This window comes from Setaria viridis, chromosome 2 (genome assembly GCF_005286985.2).
Source record: "Setaria viridis chromosome 2, Setaria_viridis_v4.0, whole genome shotgun sequence".
Classification (NCBI taxonomy): domain Eukaryota; kingdom Viridiplantae; phylum Streptophyta; class Magnoliopsida; order Poales; family Poaceae; genus Setaria; species Setaria viridis.
Genome location: NC_048264.2, coordinates 41,534,746 through 41,552,812, shown reverse-complemented (window position 1 = coordinate 41,552,812; position 18,067 = coordinate 41,534,746). Strand labels below are relative to the sequence as shown.

The following is an 18,067-nucleotide window of genomic DNA, read 5'->3' as shown; positions in this document are numbered from 1 at the left end:
AGGGGAGGGGCGCGAGCAGCTTTTATAGGGGGTGACGGTCACCGGCCCAAGCGGCGGAAAGAAAGTTATCGCCGGCTGAGGCGGCGATAAGGGCCTTACCGCTGCCTGGGCCGGCGACGGTGCCTCGAATCGCGCGCGGCAATTACGACACCTGCTGACCGTTGGACGGGAGGGTCTTACCGCCAGCTGTGACGGTAAGTAAGGCCTTACCGCCGGCTATAGCCTAGATTTGCAATTTTTTCATCCGACTGTATATTACTGCAAAATCGAAAAAAAATATAAAAATTAAAAAAAAATCTGGACGGTAGGGGCTAACTGACTCATCGGCCCACCAAAATCCATCACACAACTCCCCTTCCCTAGAGGTGGCCCAGCAGATGTCGAGCTCATCAGCGGTCAGGCGCGCGTCACCACCCGGCAACAATCGGGCAACTCCCGTGTCCCGGCAAGGCGCGAGGCGGCGAGCACGAAGCTAGCTACGCCGAGCCTGCATCAACGACGACCGCATGACGTAGCGGCGCATGCCGGTGTGCATGCTCGGATTAGTAAACTACACCGAATACTAACGGTCTGTTCGCTTCAACTTATCAGCCAGCTTATCAGCCACCGACAATGTTTTTCTCTCATAACAAATCAACCATTTCAGCTTTTCAGCCGGCTTATAAGTCCAGCCGAACAGACCATAAATTACTCACCTAACTGGTCTTCAGATGCGGGGATCGATATGCGTGCGTGATCCACCGTCACCATGGATGCTGTTGGCTAGTCATCAATCGTGTCCAGCTCGACCCGTTCCCTCACCCGTAGGTCACGAACAGGCTCCCCCGGGCCCAAAAGCCCCCGGTCTCTAATTCGTAGTATACGCCTCACCGACACTCGCGCGCACTTGCAGCTGTCTACTAGTGGTAGTGGTAGTGGTGCCAGTGCCGCTGCCAGCGAAATCGGAGAACAAAAGAACAAGGGGTGTTTGAATCCATAGGACCGTTTGGTTCCAACGTGGTAAACTTTATCACCTGTCACATCAGATGTTTGGATATTAATTAAAAGTATTAAATATTAGGAGTATTAAACATAGTCTAATTCAAAACTAATTACACAGATGGAGTCTAATTCGTGAGATAAATTTATTAAGCCTAATTAGTTCATGATTTGACAATGCGGTACTACAGTACCCATTTGCTAATGATGGATTAATTAGGCTTATTCTCCTAATTATTATCCGAACATCCGATATGACAGGGGAAACTTTAATCCAAACAGCCACTAATATTTGGATACCAAATAAAAGAAATAAATGTGCACTAATTATAAAACTAATTGCATAAGCCGTGGCTAATTCGCGAGATGAATCTATTAAGCCTAATTAATTCATGATTAGTACATATTTACTGTAGCATCATACGATCAAATCATGAACTAATTAGGCTTAATGGATTCGTCTCACGAATTAACATTGATCAATTGATTCAATGGGTTTTGTAATTAATCTGTATTTAATACTTTCAATTAATATTTAAACATTAGTCCGGTCTCCAAACGGGACCTAAGACTCCGATGCATGGAGCTAGCTAGCTAGCGTGGCCACCACCAGCGGGCGCAACGCAATAATGGCGCGGCACGACGGGTCGGAGCGCAGCGGAGCGGCGGCCACCTGATCCGATCAACGATCAGCGGCGTGCGTGGATGGATGATCCCTCCCGAGCACCCGCGGCGGCCGCGCACGCGGGCAAAGCTGGATGGGTATGGCTCAGCCGATACTATATGCTGGTAGTGCTCGCGTTTGGATCGTGCCGAGCTGTGCGTTCACAGGAACGTGAGCCCAAAGATTGTTGGCGGATGTGACGGACCGCCTGCCCCGGAATTTGACCCCATCGATACGGCGCCAGCGACGCGTGATCGATGAGGCCAGCGACGCAGGGAAGGAGAGTACGGTCGATAGTGTCTGTTTTACTTGGCACTCTGTTTGGCTCATTTTTGCAGCTGCGTGCTGCTGTGGTTGCAAACAACCGTGGTATGCCGTGCGCTATCTTCTGCACCGCCATGTTCGTTCCTCGCCTGAATACCGTGAGCTCCGATCAGGTACTAATATTTTTTTTTGTTTTTGTTTTCGAAAAAGTACTTAGCAGGAGCACTGCCCGATTCATTTAAGGAGAAAGCAACTATCAGGTACTAATAAGGTGCCCGAGTGTGTAATAAAGAGCGTATTAAGTTAATTATATCGGAAAAGGCTAAGATACTCATGGGAGATTCCAAAAGGGGATGCATTTCATAGCTTATCTATAAAGTTAAATCTAGCTAGCCGTCTAGCTCTATGCTAAAGCAATGGGACCAGCCGCATCAGTGCGCCCCTGCCTACACTACACGGGCGGAGTTGTGGGGGATGCAGTTGCTGTCGGATTTCTAAAACCATGTAGGGTCATCACTGATCAGCTACCATTTCCTGTCATATCCCAACTAAAATTTAGGTGTTGCCTGTGTATACGTTACCAACAGTCACAGTAAACTATAACAAAATCTAAGTCAGAACAGAACAATTAGTAAATACACAAACAGCTACGTTCCTTATCAAGAAATAGCCAGGCCTTTGTCGGCAACAATACACCCTGGACTGGAAGGGGTCAAAGGGTTAACGGTCGATCTGGACAAGTTGTGTACCACGTTGTTGGACTGTAAACTATCTCAATGCTGGGCATCGGATGCGAGTCTCATCCGTGCATGTGCTAGCTGAACCTGAAGGCACAGTGCACACTGCGCAGCGTGTTCTCTCCGAATTCTGCACGTGCTGAATCCGGCCGAGATCACACTCACTCGACGAGGGCGCGCGTGCGGTGGCGGCGTGGATCCTTCCGTTCAGTCACACGGCTCGTGCTGCATGCCTGCATGCGCTCCCGTCCGATCCCCCAGGCCCCAGCTGCAGCATGCATGTCCGTATGCGAGGTGTGATCGGTGACTGGTGACCAGCCACCGCATGCATGCGAATTAAAGCTCTTGTTTGTACTGTGCTTTGTAGCCAGCATCGATCGATCGATAGGTCCTTTAATTTAGGCCACATCATCATCAATCGGCCTCCATGCATACCCTTCGCCCTCACTACAATCGCAGTCCTCGCATTGTTCCGAAGAATACAAAATAGCCCCTGACCTGTTATTCCAACCCGTCCTTGCTGCACTGTATTAGATTCTTTCTTCGACGGAAAAGGATCACAAGGGATTGCTTGATTTGCATCGCAGCGTTAGTTATTCGACGGCACGGGACGCACGGCATGCAATAATAGTTAATATAATCTAATTATACATTGGTCCTGTCCTGCATGACATGCATGGGTCGTCGCTGCAAAAATAATGTACGCCCTGCTAGCTAGCTGTAGAGAACTGTAGCTTCATTATGTTCGTACCCCCTTGATGCCGAGAGGCGGCCGACCGACAGCCCGAGCCCGTCGCGTGCTGCTTCCTCGACCGCTTCGATCTTAACAGTAAAAAGACGCGCGCTAGAGATCAGATTTTTCAGATCAGCGTGTGTGTTCGGTACACAGCTCCCTCCTCCCTGGACCCTGGGCGGGTGATCAGCTAGCTACATTATCTGAGCACGCCAATTTGGTTCAGGATCCAAAACAAAGGAATCCATGCATGCCTGGATGATGCTGATGCGACGCGGGAATTATGGATCCATGAGTGATTGATTAATTGGTTTATTATACCTGGCATGCATTTTAAATCAACGGTTCGGATTATTATTGGGATATTCTTTTCGGTAGAAAAAAGAGATTATCTGTTGGCTGCTTGTGTGTCGAACGGGGGCACGGCCAGGGCGGAAGGAACGGCGATATAATCTAATGGTCGTGCCATGCACTCTAATCAACGGTTCAGATCGATTACTTGCATTGATTTACGAATTACTATTGGGATCTTTTTGTATAAAAAAAAACATGTGTACAGGGACAGAATTGAAGAGAGATTATCTATTGGTCCTGCCATGTGTTTTAGATGCCATCGCTCGCTGCAATTCTGTCCGTGATGCCGATAAGTCGTCGACGACCGACAGCCCGCGCGTACGTACTTCCTCCTCCGACGTCGGGCGCTAGCGATCGGATTGTTTCAGATCAGCTGGCGTACGTGTATTTTTATACGCAGGTGTGCCTTCCACTGCTGGGCGAGGGATCATCAGTGTATATACATCCGCACGCCTCCCGTACCACCACCACTATTCTCAGTGCGACGTGCACCGAGAGAGTGTGAGTGAGAGTGACTGGCAAGTAGCTAGCTTCGGGAGCTAAGCAAAGCCCAGAGAGCTAGCCGGCTGCTGGAGAGAGGCAAGGCAAAGGCATGGCTCCTCCTCAGGCGCCGGCGAACGGCGGCGCCGGCAACGGAAGCGTCGTCGTTGCCGGCGGCACGGCGGCGTCGGTGCTGGAGGTGGAGAGCAATGGTGCCGGCGGCGACATTAACGGGGTCAGCGACAACGACGGCGGCGGGGCGGCGCCGTCGGTGGCGGCGAACGGCAACGGCAAGCAGGGGGCGGAGAGGAGGCGGAGGAGTAAGAAGAAGAAGCCAGCGGTCAGCCCGAAGGACAGGTACTGGACGCCGATCGACGGGAAGGAGGCAGCGGCGGCTCTGGAGGACGGCGGCGAGGATGGGCGGCGGCCGCTGCTGTTCCGGACGTACAGGGTCAAGGGCATCCTCCTGCATCCCTACAGGTGCGCGCGTGTGTAGTGTACTTTCGTACTCACCCCCATTGATCGATTTCGCGCGCACGCTTTCAATGTTTCTCCTTTTAGCCAAGCTCGTGGTTACCATTTTTGGGGAGCGTCAACGATCAGTTCGAAAATTACTCAGTACTCACAGTCTCACACCCACTTTCCGCAGCTTAATTTTGTGGTCACTGTAAGTAGTAGAATTGCACCCTTTTGAAAAAGGGCTAGTAAAGTTCTGCTTATGCGCTAAAGTATAAGAAAGTAAAAATTACCTGACTGAGCTTTTTTATTTGGGCGGTGGATTGAGCCTTTTTGAGAGAGAGGACAATGTATATTTTTTTCTTCGAAACACAGTACATCGCTCACCTTTATAAACGTGCACACTCTACCTAGCACACTTGAATGAGCACTTTATGATTTTTCAAATGAGAGATTAGTAGTTGTTCTCTAGTTTTTCCTCGAATAACACCGACACTCACATGTACGTACGCACGCTCATCCCTACAAACACACGCACGCAACTCTATCTTTATGAGCACCTTCAAAGGATTGAGCTGCCAAAATCCTCAAAATTGATGAAGTCACCACTGTCGCCAGGCACGTAGCCTACCGCTAAAGGAATAGCGTCGATTAAATCCCGAAGCACCAGTGCTGAGTCGAGAACTCGAACTATGGTGGGCAGGTTTCACCACAAAATAACCTTACCAGCTGAGCTACACTCAAACCGTAGTTGTTCTCTGGTTATGGGAAACCGATTTAGAGCCAGTTTGGTAGGGCTCCAGCTCCTCCTAAAAGGAGCTGGAGGAGCCACTTTTCTCTCTCCAACTTCTCTATATAAAATGGCTCCGGCTCCTCTAGTGATCCAGCGGTGGAGCTGTTTCTAACCAAACCGTTTGGTAGAGCTTCAGCTAGAGCCGTAGGAGAACCTGGAGATGGAGCCTCGCCAAACTAACCTAGGTGAGATAAACACACTACTGGACCAGAAAGAAAGCGCGTATTCCCTGGGCCAACACTACTACGAAAGAAAGCGCGTATTCCCTGCATGGGCCTTCGGCCCAACATGTTACACTACCAAGAAAGGAGGACGGAGGAACCCCAAGTTCTCGTCTCCTCCACTCCCTCCCTGTCTGGGTCAGCGACACCCCGTACCCCGTGCCCCACGGCCCACACCCTCGCCTTTCCTCCTCCCCGGCGATGGCCGCCGGCAACGAGCGAGCGAACCTACCAGCGCCGATGACGGGGCGGCGATGCTGTGCGTCCGCCCCTAGGTCCGCGTTCCCGAATCCCAGCTTCCGCCGTCCAGTCCGAGGGCAATGCCGACCGACCCGCCTCGCACGGGTCGCCGGGGAGCGCTGGGCCGACGTGCTGTCTGCGTGGCGCGTCCCGCGAGGTCTGTCGCTTTGGATCTTCTGATTTCTGGATCTGAGGTGCGATGATTTGTGTCTGAGAGTTGAGGTGCCCCATGCGCACTGTGCAATCCGAGTAAGCGAATGCCTAACTGAATATTTCCATCTCGTGGGAGTTTTATGCACTATACTATGGTTTGCAACGTGAATGGGTGCAGTTCTGTAGTTGAATTTTACAAACTGTTTAGTGAAACTTTGTAACGAATTTTCCAAAACTGTGTTCTTGGACTGGATATCACAATTTACCTTTCTATATAACTAGAGTTAACAGTAGTCATTCATTTCCTCAAAAAAAAAACAGTAGTCATTCATAGTTTCATCGTACTGTAATATTCCAGTGTAGTCAGTTTAATAACATTGCTAATACTCCTAGCTGATTTTCCATTTCTAGCTGTTCTAATTTTGTTTCTGGTCTGGTTTTTGTGCAACAGGTTACTCACCCTGCTCAGGTTGATTGCTATCGTCCTATTTTTCATATGGCGTATCAGGCACCCACACGCGGATGACATGTGGCTCTGGTGGATATCGATGGTTGGAGATTTGTGGTTTGGTGTTACTTGGTTGCTAAATCAAGTCGCAAAGCTCAACCCTATCAAGCGTGTCCCAGACCTTGCCCTCTTGAAACAACAGTTCGATGATCTCCCTGATGGCAACTCTAATCTCCCTAGACTTGATGTTTTCATCAACACTGTTGATCCAATAAATGAGCCTATGATATACACTATGAACTCTATCCTATCCATTCTTGCTGTAGACTACCCAGTTGATAGGACTGCTACATACCTCTCGGATGATGGTGGCTCAATAATCCACTATGAAGGCTTGCTTGAGACTGCAAATTTTGCTTTGCTGTGGGTTCCCTTTTGCAGAAAGCATTGCATTGAGCCAAGAGCTCCTGAGAGCTATTTTGCAGTAAAGTCACGCCCGTACACAGGAAATGTACCAGATGAGTTTGTTGATGATCATAGGCGCATGTCTAGGGAGTATGATGAGTTCAAGGTGCGTTTGGATGCACTTTTTACTAAAATCCCCGAACGCTCAGATGCATACAATGCAGAGGCCAAAGAAGGTGCAAAGGCAACCTGGATGGCAGATGGAACACAGTGGCCAGGAACATGGTTTGACCCTGCTGAGAACCACAAGAAAGGACAACATGCAGGAATTGTAAAGGTATACAATTTTACTCACTTTTATTTGAGGAAAAAACTTAGTTTCTTATAGTTACATCTTGTACTTGGCATAGTCATACATGAGTAACTTAAGAAAGTATATTCATCTTTTTACCCCCAACATGGCTGTTAAACAGGTTATGTTGAACCACCCAGGCGATGAACCTCAATTTGGTGCTCCAGCAAGTGCTGCAAATCCTCTAGACTTCAGTGCTGTTGATGTGCGTCTCCCAATGCTCGTCTACATCTCCCGTGAGAAGAGCCCAGACTATGACCATCAAAAGAAAGCAGGGGCCATGAATGTACAGCTGCGGGTCTCTGCCCTTCTGACTAACGCACCCTTCATCATCAACTTTGATGGCGACCACTACGTCAACAACTCGCTGGCCTTCCGTGCTGCAATGTGCTTCATGCTCGATCGGCGTGATGGAGACAACACTGCTTTTGTTCAGTTCCCACAGCGCTTTGATGATGTCGACCCAACAGACAGGTATTGCAATCACAACCGTGTCTTCTTCGATGCCACCTTACTCGGTCTAAATGGCATCCAGGGACCTTCCTATGTTGGCACTGGTTGCATGTTCCGCCGAATTGCTGTCTATGGTATTGACCCACCTCGTTGGAGATCTGATGACTTCAAGATAGTGGACAATGCCAACAAGTTTGGCAACTCAATGTCCTTCATCAACTCCATACCATCAGCTGCAAACCAAGAATGGTCCATGACATCACCACCGGCAGATGAGGAGTCAATCAAGGAAGAACTTGATAATGTCATGAAGTGTGCATATGAGGAAGGTACTGAATTTGGCAAGGAAATAGGCTGGGTGTACAACATTGCTACAGAGGATGTGGTGACCGGCTTCCGACTGCACCGGACAGGGTGGCGCTCTATGTACTGCCGTATAGAACCAGATGCTTTCCGTGGCACTGCGCCAATCAACCTCACTGAGCGCCTCTACCAGATTCTGCGCTGGTCAGGCGGTTCCCTTGAAATGTTCTTCTCACACTGCCCGCTCCTTGCTGGTCGTCGACTCAACTTCATGCAGCAAGTTGCCTACACCAACATGACAGCCTACCCAATCTCATCGGTCTTCCTTGTTTTCTATCTCCTCTTCCCAGTCATATGGATCTTCCGCGGCGAGTTCTACATACAGAAGCCATTCCCCACCTATGTGCTGTACCTTGTCATAGTGATAGTGATGACAGAGCTCATCGGTATGGTCGAAATCAAGTGGGCAGGCCTCACGTTGCTGGATTGGATTCGCAATGAGCAGTTCTACATCATTGGGGCAACAGCTGTGTACCCATTGGCAACGCTGCACATAGTGCTGAAGCTAGTCTTTCGTGGAAAGGGTGTCTCATTCAAGCTGACTGCGAAGCAGGCTACAAGCACCGTGAACGAGAAGTATGCTGAGATGTATATGGTGCATTGGACACCGCTGCTGATCCCCACAATAGTGGTGATAGCTGTAAATGTCGGTGCGATTGGGGCGGCGATTGGCAAGGCAATTGTTGGGGGATGGTCACTCCTGCAGATGGCGGATGCGTCCCTCGGCCTGGTGTTCAACGCATGGATCCTGCTGCTGATCTACCCCTTTGCACTTGGGATCATGGGACGGTGGAGCAAGAGGCCATATCTCCTGTTTATCTTCTTTGTGATTGCCTTTGTTGTAGTCGCAGCGGTGGTTGTTGCCATCCATGCTGCACGCACTGGTTCTGTTCGGTTCCACTTCAGTCATTCAGGTGGTGCTAGTTTCCCTACAAGCTGGGGTTTTTAGCTTGTGGTTGAGTAGTGGCACATGTCACAGTAAGTTTGAGTTTTTTCTTCGGTTGTGGAGTTTTCACATGATGTAAATCGCGCATTGATTGTACAAGATTGTTCAGTGAATGAAAAAAAAAGCCATTTGTATGGAAAAGAAATAAAGAGTAAAAGATTCTTTTAGATTTTGACATGTACTGGCATTCTGGCATGCGAGTGTAATGTGGCACTGATTTGCTTATTATGTTTCCCACTGCTGAAAATTCACATGATGAGAATGAATCATGGATTACCTGTACAAGTTTGTTGAGTGAATGAATGAAAAATTGGCCATTATACTTTGGGTAAAGAACCGTGGATGCGGCAATTGATTATTTCTATATCGTGCCATGACGACGACTGAATCTAACCTCTGTTTCTTCACTCTTGCACAACTTTAGCTCCATCCAGTTACAGTTTGTTTTCGTCAGGTTCCTGGTGCTGCGGTGCAGCAGAGGATCCGCTCACCATTCACCTGAATGGCTCCCTCAAGGCATTTATCCCCTCATCGGCAAGCTCTTGGAGCCTTGCTACCACGACCACCTTGTTCTACGGAGAACTTGCTACCTTGCTGCAGCCTGACGTCTGGGGCACCGGAGTCACAGGCGGGATCGTCCAGAATTCTCCAGATACTTTCCCAACGTCAGTGTCACTCTCAGTCTCACTACACACTTGCGTAAGAGCTCGCGCCAAACCAATCGCCGCTGCAGATTTAACGACAGCCAAAGGCAGTGTGCGCCGTTGGCTCCTGGCATCGAGCAGTTCCAACAAAGTGTGCCAACACTGTAAACGACAAGGACGGCGCCCATCGATCCATCATGCGTCTGAACCTTTTCCGACTGCCAATAATTAAGCCTCCAAAACAAACACAGTCTCGCCACGTGGACGCTGTATGTTGCGCACGCGTTCCGCATGGCTACGTGGGGCGCAACAAATTTCAGATTTTCAAGAACATTTATTACCACGATTCCATTATAGATTTTTGTAATTTTTCTTACGTGATCGTAGTTATGCCAAACTGTATGAAAGACACCATGGACGATTTTCAAATGACCGGTTGCAGACACTCTTTTTTTTTTAATAGACGGTTGCAGACACATCGATGGGCTATTTTCTTGCCATGCGATCCAAACACAAATTAAGATGTGTGCTGTGTCGGCGTGTCGTGTCATCCATTGTGTCATCATGCTAAAATATCATGCTTCGGGTGATTCATAAATAGCATGGTCCAAGTATTAGCTCTACTAACAAAGTGACGATTGACCTAATAATCAAGTTATGGGTAATTCCCTCGCGGTACCTGCCCTATCGATTTGTATGGATGAATAATTTTCTAGTTTCAAATAAGAGAATTGCTATTTATTATTTTTTATATTGTGTTTTCTGATGTTGCAAACATTATTTTTTTTACATGGGAAGCCCCTACCTATTTTTTATAATTTTTTTTCGCACCCGTTTAATTCGCTCCCACGGGGAGTCGAATCCGAACCTGCTAAGTGCTGCTCCGGTGCTCTAACCAGAGACCCTTTCGCATTGCAAACATTATTATGTGATATTTTATAATATTTCATGATTTTAGGGAAACAACAACCACAACCTTTATGATTTTAGGGAAAGAAATAGAAAAGATTTTTTGATGTTGCCTATGCTATTTTATGATATTCCAAACATTGTTCTCGCGTCTTATACAGTATTACGTGCTTCATGTTTTAGCCATATGAAACATGGTAGGATAACACATGCAACACAATAAATAGACATTTCTATATAATTTTGCACCCGAGATGGCCATCAGTTATACTTCATCTGAAATTTTCTTCTGCCTCGGTCAGATACGGCATGCGCATGCATGGACCCTAGCCCACGTTTCCTGCGTGGGAGGTTGGTTCGCAGCATCGATCTCGATGTATTTGTCTAGTAGCATGGCATGGCCAACTGCGCATGGGCCACGCTCGTGACACGCTGCCCGATGCGTGGCCGGATCCCAGTTCCATTGCCGGCGCAGGCGGGCAGCACGTGACGGGAGCACGACGCGCTTGGACATCTCGGTCTTTTCCTGGCGACGCACCTCCAATCTGGCCCTCAGTCCCTCACCACTCGACCGGATTCCTCCCTCACCCGCCGCCGTGGAGGACACTCGTGCGTGTCTCTGTATAAAAGATGCGCTCCTAGCTCGCTGCTTGCTCCTCCTTAGCTTCAGTTTGTTTGCTCAGTCCAGTCTCCTCGTCGAGCTCAGGGCAGGTGCAGCTAGCGCGCTGGTAGGCGGCAGCCGCTGCCCTGCTGTTCTTAGAACCAGGCTGCGGGCATGCCGTCGCCGGCGGCCGGTGACGATGCCGGCCTCACCGACCCGCTGCTGGCCAACGGCGGCGGCACGGGGCGTTGGGCCGGCGCCAGCGGCAAGGACAACCGGAAGTACTGGGTGCCCGCTGACGAGGAGGAGACGGTGGCCGCGGGGGAAGGCCGCGGCGGCGAGGACAGCCGGCCGCTGCTGTACCGGACCTTCAAGGTCAAGGGCATTATCCTGCATCCTTACAGGTACGTTCTCTGTCCTGTACTGATCGGAAACAATGCCGAATCAAACCACACGTCCGCACCTTAAATATTTTGGGAAACGGAGGAACTAGAAATTTTGCGGTAAATTGCTTTGTCCGTTATGCGCGCTTAATCAGCAGCTAAATTTCTCTCGACCTACGATTAACGGAGGGAGCGTGCAATTTCTTGATCGGCAGGGGAAGAAGTGAAACAAGTAGCAGCATCTGGCCGTACTGACCCCAAACCCTTTACCAAACAGAGTACTGTTTACAGTAGAAAGTACTAGCGAGGGTAGGTGCACAATGAAGAGTGATGGAACCAAAGTTCACACAGCATAAAGTGTGGAGAAAAGGGCAAAAGGACGCATTGCACGTGATGGCCTCTGGGTCCGTGGACCGTGCGTTGGGGCGACTTGTTTATTTTCAGTGCCTGTATTTTTTTAATCATCACCCAAATGGGATAGGTTTTTTTTAATAAGGCAAATGGGATAGGGTTTGAAGTTGAATTCACCATAACCTCATCCGTAGACAACGATCTTTTCATGGATTTTTGTTAGATAGTTTTTAATAATGTTTTCAAATCTTCAACACTTGGCTAGTTTTCAACACACTTTTCTTGTGGCATGCATCATCTTCCGCAATTTGTTGACTTGAGTTAGACAACAAAGTATTTTTCAAAAAAATAGATAACAAAATTAGGTTGCTATTATACTGTTTGGTTCATAGCTAAACCTGCTGGAAATATTTCCCTTCCTGATTTTCGCACATCAGTGATTTCAATCTCGATGAGGTTTTTGTGTGTAACCTGGTGTTTATTACTATATCTGATTTGTTTTTAAGTCGATGTCAAGATATATCGATTAATTACTTTGTTCAAATTTATTGTGTTTATATCTTACAATATGCATTTATGAATTTAAAGATACGAATGAATTTAAAGGCACAAATAGAATACTTATTATACTTGGAGGGAGAGACGTGGGTGTGTATGACCTTTTGCTCTGAAATCTGATCAGAGCACTCTTCCAATGTGAGGCAGAATGTGCAGTGAAAAACTCTCAATTATATATCAGTCACTCTCAAATACTATGTTAGAAACATGGATAAATCAAAGCAAAAGTTAAAATTAATGTGCTAAGTGAATGCATTATTTTCAGGTTAAAAGGATTATATCCCCAACCTGTGGCAAGAAACTCTTGCAAAGTTTAGAGCGCATGGAATAGAATACACCATATAGCCTTCATAACTCTGAGGTTTCTACTTTCTAGTTTCTCCGTCAGCTGAAACTATAACTACATAGCTACATCTATGAGAGTTATTTGAATGTTGATCTGGCCGTTAACACTTAACCTTGACAAAAGTAACAAAAAAATTAACCACACTTACAGACACGGTTACACCGAATAACCTTCATTCTCCGTGTACTCGCGTGTAACAGGTTAATAAACCTGGCCAGATTGATTGTCATCACCCAGTTTTTCATCTGGCGCGTGAGGCACCGCGACTCGGACACCATGGTCCTCTGGTGGGTCACGGTGGTCGGCGACTTCTGGTTCGGCGTCAGCTGGCTCCTGAACCAGGCCTCCAAGCTCAACCCCATCCGGCGCGTCCCCGACCTCGCGCTCCTCAACCAACGCTTCGATCCTCCCGGCGGTGGCGGCGGCGGCAGCTCCAGCTCCAGCCAGCTCCCCGCCGTCGACGTGTTCATCAACACCGTGGACCCCGTGGACGAGCCCGTGCTCTGCACCATGAACTCCGTCCTGTCCATCCTCGCCACGGACTACCCGGTCGACCGTCACGCGACGTACTTCTCCGACGACGGCGGGTCGCTGGTCCACTACGAGGCGCTGCTCGAGACCGCCAGGTTCGCCGCGCTGTGGGCGCCCTTCTGCCGGAAGCACCGCGTCGAGCCGAGGGCGCCCGAGAGCTACTTCGCGGCGAAGGCGGAGGACGCGCCGTACGCCGGCGACGCGCCGCGGGAGTTCGTCGGTGACCGCCGGCACCTGCGGCGGGAGTACGAGGAGTTCAAGGCGCGCGTGGATGCGCTGTTCGCCGTCATACCCCGGAGGTCGGAGGCGTACGGGCGTGACAGCGCCAAAGGTGCGACGCCGACGTACATGGCGGATGGAACGCATTGGCCTGGCACGTGGATTGAACCGGCTGAAAACCACAAGAAGGGACAGCACGCCGCCATTGTTCAGGTACATAATCAAACTCACAGAACAGTGCAGTGCAAAGATTGTATTCGTATGATCGGTTCATCGAACAAATTCAAACGGATTTAAGTTTGTATTTTTTTTACTATATCAATGAAACACGTACTCTCTTGTGCGGTTCGTTAAATCAAATGGATTTAAGTACTTGGAAAACATGAACGAATGCGCTGCTTTGTTTTTTGTTAACACACAGGTTGTGCTGAACCATCCAGGCGACGAGCCCCAACTCGGCGTGCCGGCGAGCTCCGGCAGCCCTCTGGATTTGAGCGGCGTCGATGTGCGGCTCCCGATGCTGGTGTACATCGCGCGGGAGAAGAGGCCGGGGCACGACCACCAGAAGAAGGCCGGCGCCATGAACGTGCAGCTGCGCGTGTCGGCCCTGCTCTCCAACGCGCCCTTCATCATCAACTTCGACGGCGACCACTACATCAACAACTCGGCGGCGTTCCGCGCCGCCATGTGCTTCATGCTCGACCCGCGCCACGGCGAGAACACGGCCTTCGTCCAGTTCCCCCAGCGCTTCGACGACGTGGACCCCACGGACCGGTACTGCAACCACAACCGCGTCTTCTTCGACGCCACCTCCCTCGGCCTCAACGGCATCCAGGGCCCTTCCTACGTCGGCACCGGCTGCATGTTCCGCCGCGCCGCGCTCTACGGCGTCGACCCGCCCCGGTGGCAGACCGACGGCTCCAAGCTCCCGGACAACCCTTGCAGGCAGTTCGGCAGCTCCATGCCGTTCATCAACTCCATCCCACTGGCCACGCACCAGGAACGGCCCGTCGCCGCCGCGCCGCCGGCACCGCTCGACGGGCGACTCGAGGCGGAGGTCGCCGGCGTCGCGACCTGCGCGTACGAGGACGGGACAGGGTGGGGCGACGGCGTCGGGTGGGTGTACAACATCGCGACGGAGGACGTGGTCACCGGGTTCCGGATCCACCGCAAGGGGTGGCGCTCCATGTACTGCGCCATGGAGCCCGACGCGTTCCGGGGCACGGCGCCGATCAACCTCACGGAGCGGCTCTACCAGATCCTGCGCTGGTCGGGGGGATCCCTGGACATGTTCTTCTCCCGCAACTGCCCGCTCCTCGCCGGCCGGCGGCTCCATCCGATGCAGCGCGTCGCCTACACCAACATGACGGCTTACCCGATCTCGGCGGCCTTCATCTTCGCCTACGACCTCCTCCCTTTGATGTGGCTCTCCGGCTGCGGCGAGTTCTACATCCAGAAGCCGTTCGCGACCTACGCGGCGTACCTGTTCGCTGGCATCGCCATGATGGAGGTGAGCGGCGTGGTGGAGATCACGTGGGCGGGGCTCACGCTGCTGGACTGGATCCGCAACGAGCAGTTCTACATGATCGGCGCCACGGGCGTGTACCCGGCGGCGGTGCTGCACAGCCTGCTCCGGCTCGTCGGCCTCAGGGGCCTGCCGTTCAAGCTGACGTCGAAGCCGCCCGGCGGCGGCGGCGCGAGGGAGAGGTTCGCGGAGCTGTACGACGTGCAGTGGGCGCCGCTGCTGGTGCCGACCGTGGTGGTGATCGCGGTGAACGTCGCCGCCATCGGCGCGGCGGTCGGGAGGGCGGCCGCCGGCGGGTGGACGCTCGCGCAGCTCGCCGGCGCCGCGGGCGGGCTGCTGTTCAACGCGTGGGTGCTGCTGCTGCTGTACCCGTTCGCGCTCGGGATCATGGGGCGGTGGAGCAAGCGGCCGTACCTGCTCTTCGTCCTGCTCGTGGTCGCGCTCGCCGCCATCGCGTCGGCGTACGTCGCGGTGCTCGCCGTGCTCGCTCCCGGTTCCGTGTCGCCGTTCTGGCTGGGACTTTGGTCAAGCGTCGGCGGCATATCATCTCTCCAGCGAGCTGGAGGCGGATTTAGCTGATACTTTTTTATTAATCACATCATCTCACTGGTGATTGTTGCTAGTTTTTTTTATTTTGTTTTTTTTGGAGAGAGGAGGAGGAGGTTTTTTAGGAGCTTCACCCTTTATTAAACTGAATAAGAGTTACAAACCCCATCAGGTGGGGATAAAAACCACACATGTCTTCCTAAAGAACATAAAACCACACTTCTAGCTATTCTGTGTGCATCAACGTTGGACTGTCTAGCTTCGTGGATGAACTCAACCCTTCCGAAACAACTTCTTCTAGAGTTAATCCCGAACCATATAGTCCGATCCACTTTTCCAGAATGCTTCTTACTACATTGGCGCAATTGCTTGCAACTCTAGGATTGTGCAACGAGAGATCACTTGCCAATGCAAGACCTTTCCGACAGGCAATCGCTTCTACTGTTTCGGCATCGACAATACCTTCCAACACTAGAGTTGAGGCGCCAAGGAAGTTGCCAGCTCCGTCATGCGCCACAGCTGCTGCTACAGAGGTATTGGAGTTCTTCGATGTTGGAGCATCCATATTTATCTTCGTGACTGTTTGTGGAGGCGGAATCCACTTTGATAATGTAACCTTACCCATTTGTTGAACAATAGATGAGGAGGAGGTGGGTAGTTGCTAGCTAACGAGGCCGTGTTCCAGACAGCGACTGCCGTGGGCCAGTGGGTTGGAGGGACACCCTCAGATTTTTGGACACCTAGAGACAGAGATATTTTGTCCATTTGCGAGCCTATTTCACCAACACATGGGCAAGTGGGTTGGAGGGACACCCTCAGATTTTTGGACACCTAGAGACAGAGATATTTTGTCCATTTGCGAGCCTATTTCACCAACACAACGATGGATGACAGGGATTCATGATGTCGTCCCCTTGTAAAATTTAAAATGATGGTGTCAGACAACTCGACATGATGCTTATAAGGAAAGAGATGGAGTGAAATGTTCATATTCAAATATCAATCCTACTAAGCAAAGCGAGGAGTACGAGCAACTCTAGCAGACCCTCTAAACAACTCTCTATCCAAAGTTTAGAGGGTTAAGTAAAAAAAACGCACTCCAGCGGACCCTCTAGGCTCACTATTTTGGAGAGGTCTCCAAATTTCCCCCTCCACCCTCCATTCCTAGGATCCGGGAGGCTCTATCTATGGGGATTATTGCTGCAATTGGAGATATTTTTGTGGTTCTCAAAAATAGAGAAAATCCCATTTAACCTTGGGGGACTTTGATTTGATGGTTATTGTTGGAGTTGTTCTAATGCACAACTCACGTGGCAGTTCAACCTTGCTGATGAGCAGAAGCTACTAAATGCATGAAAAATAGCTGGGCGTCGCGTTAGTTCTGTCTTTGCATTGTCCTGTGCTGTTCCTATTCCGTTGGCGGATGCTCCCTTCTATTATTGGCTTATTGCCATATTGTTTAGTCTTTATTCTGTGCAATAATTTTTCAGTGCATTGCAGGATAAGCCGCCAACGGAATATAATAAACTAAAATCAACAGCCACCTTCTAGATGTAGCTAGATAATTCTGTTACCAGAATATTCCTTGCAACTGAAAAAAGGGCGGCCTGAATTCTGCAAGAGACCTAACTGCCGGCTGTACTGGTTGCTCATTGGCATGTGATGATCTTGACTCCAGAAAGGATCCCAAATCGTGGTCCCCTTGGAGCGCTCTAATGATTGTACGCCCTTGCAAGTTGCAGCTGACCGAGCGAAGGAAACTATGTGCAGCAGGATAAGTTAAGATTCCCCTTTGATGGGCACTGTTTAGCACAAATTTCAGAACAAATCAGCATCATGATGTCCAATTGTCCATCACAGAAGGTCTTAGCGCTCTAGAAGGTTTCTTTTCTTTTTCCTCAATAATTAGCGCTCTAGAAGAAAACAGCAGCTAAGGCTTTGCTGTGTTGTGATCATGTATGCGAGCAATGGGTCGCACCTGTTGGCCGTGTCGGTGCCACACGGCCGTCAAATTCTGCACCATGGCCCATGGGTGCTCGTGCTGGGATAGTAGGTTCCACAAGGCCTCGACTTCAGCCTCGGAGCGGAACAGCGAGGGTCAGAACTAAAATAGTGTTTTTGAATTTGCCTGAATCTCCTCCAAACAAATTTCAAAATAGGGTAAGCAATTTCTCCAGCAAAAATTCTGAATCGAAGGGCTTATCGAATATGCGATGAAATCAACCCAACCATTGCATTCTCCTGCTACTAATACTGAGTAGGAAAAAATAGTACGTAGGTATTAAAAAACCTAGATAGTAACAAATAGCGAGTGTCACAAGTTGATCCAAGCCGTTGGATCTGAGAGGGTCAGACCCGTCCAAACGCCTGTCCTTATCCATCCTCGATGTGCAACCGTCCAGTTCCGAGGCTCC

The 18,067-nt window shown here is 50.1% G+C and overlaps 2 protein-coding genes across 3 annotated transcripts; both read left to right on the top strand.

The window, feature by feature from the left end:
• Window positions 1-4,105: 4,105 nt before the first annotated feature.
• LOC117844610 (probable mixed-linked glucan synthase 8) lies at window positions 4,106-9,215 on the top strand. 2 transcript variants are annotated; one of them, XM_034725337.2, is made up of 3 exons: window positions 4,106-4,690; window positions 6,525-7,263; window positions 7,400-9,215. In XM_034725337.2, the coding sequence occupies exons 1-3, from the start codon at window positions 4,323-4,325 to the stop codon at window positions 9,041-9,043; spliced, it is 2,751 nt and encodes a 916-aa protein (XP_034581228.1). In that variant the 5' UTR covers window positions 4,106-4,322; the 3' UTR covers window positions 9,044-9,215. The 2 variants fall into 2 exon arrangements, with proteins under 2 accessions (XP_034581228.1, XP_034581229.1); XM_034725338.2 differs by lacking the exon at window positions 4,106-4,690 and adding an exon at window positions 5,670-6,169.
• A 1,919-nt stretch (window positions 9,216-11,134) lies between these two features.
• Window positions 11,135-15,882, top strand: LOC117844611 (probable mixed-linked glucan synthase 9). Its single transcript, XM_034725339.2, has 3 exons — window positions 11,135-11,598; window positions 13,033-13,795; window positions 14,004-15,882. Exons 1-3 carry the CDS (start codon window positions 11,369-11,371, stop codon window positions 15,684-15,686), a joined length of 2,676 nt encoding a protein of 891 aa, XP_034581230.1. The 5' UTR covers window positions 11,135-11,368; the 3' UTR covers window positions 15,687-15,882.
• Window positions 15,883-18,067: the final 2,185 nt, after the last annotated feature.

Excerpts from the sequence above, each read along its gene's own strand:
- LOC117844611 (XM_034725339.2), top strand. The coding sequence starts at position 11,369 with ATGCCGTCGCCGGCGGCCGGTGACGATGCCGGCCTCACCGACCCGCTG. Across the intron at positions 11,599-13,032 it reads ATTATCCTGCATCCTTACAG|GTTAATAAACCTGGCCAGAT; the intron begins GTACGTTCTCTG and ends CGCGTGTAACAG. Across the intron at positions 13,796-14,003 it reads AGCACGCCGCCATTGTTCAG|GTTGTGCTGAACCATCCAGG; the intron begins GTACATAATCAA and ends GTTAACACACAG.
- LOC117844610 (XM_034725337.2), top strand. The coding sequence starts at position 4,323 with ATGGCTCCTCCTCAGGCGCCGGCGAACGGCGGCGCCGGCAACGGAAGC. Across the intron at positions 4,691-6,524 it reads ATCCTCCTGCATCCCTACAG|GTTACTCACCCTGCTCAGGT; the intron begins GTGCGCGCGTGT and ends TTTGTGCAACAG. Across the intron at positions 7,264-7,399 it reads AACATGCAGGAATTGTAAAG|GTTATGTTGAACCACCCAGG; the intron begins GTATACAATTTT and ends GCTGTTAAACAG.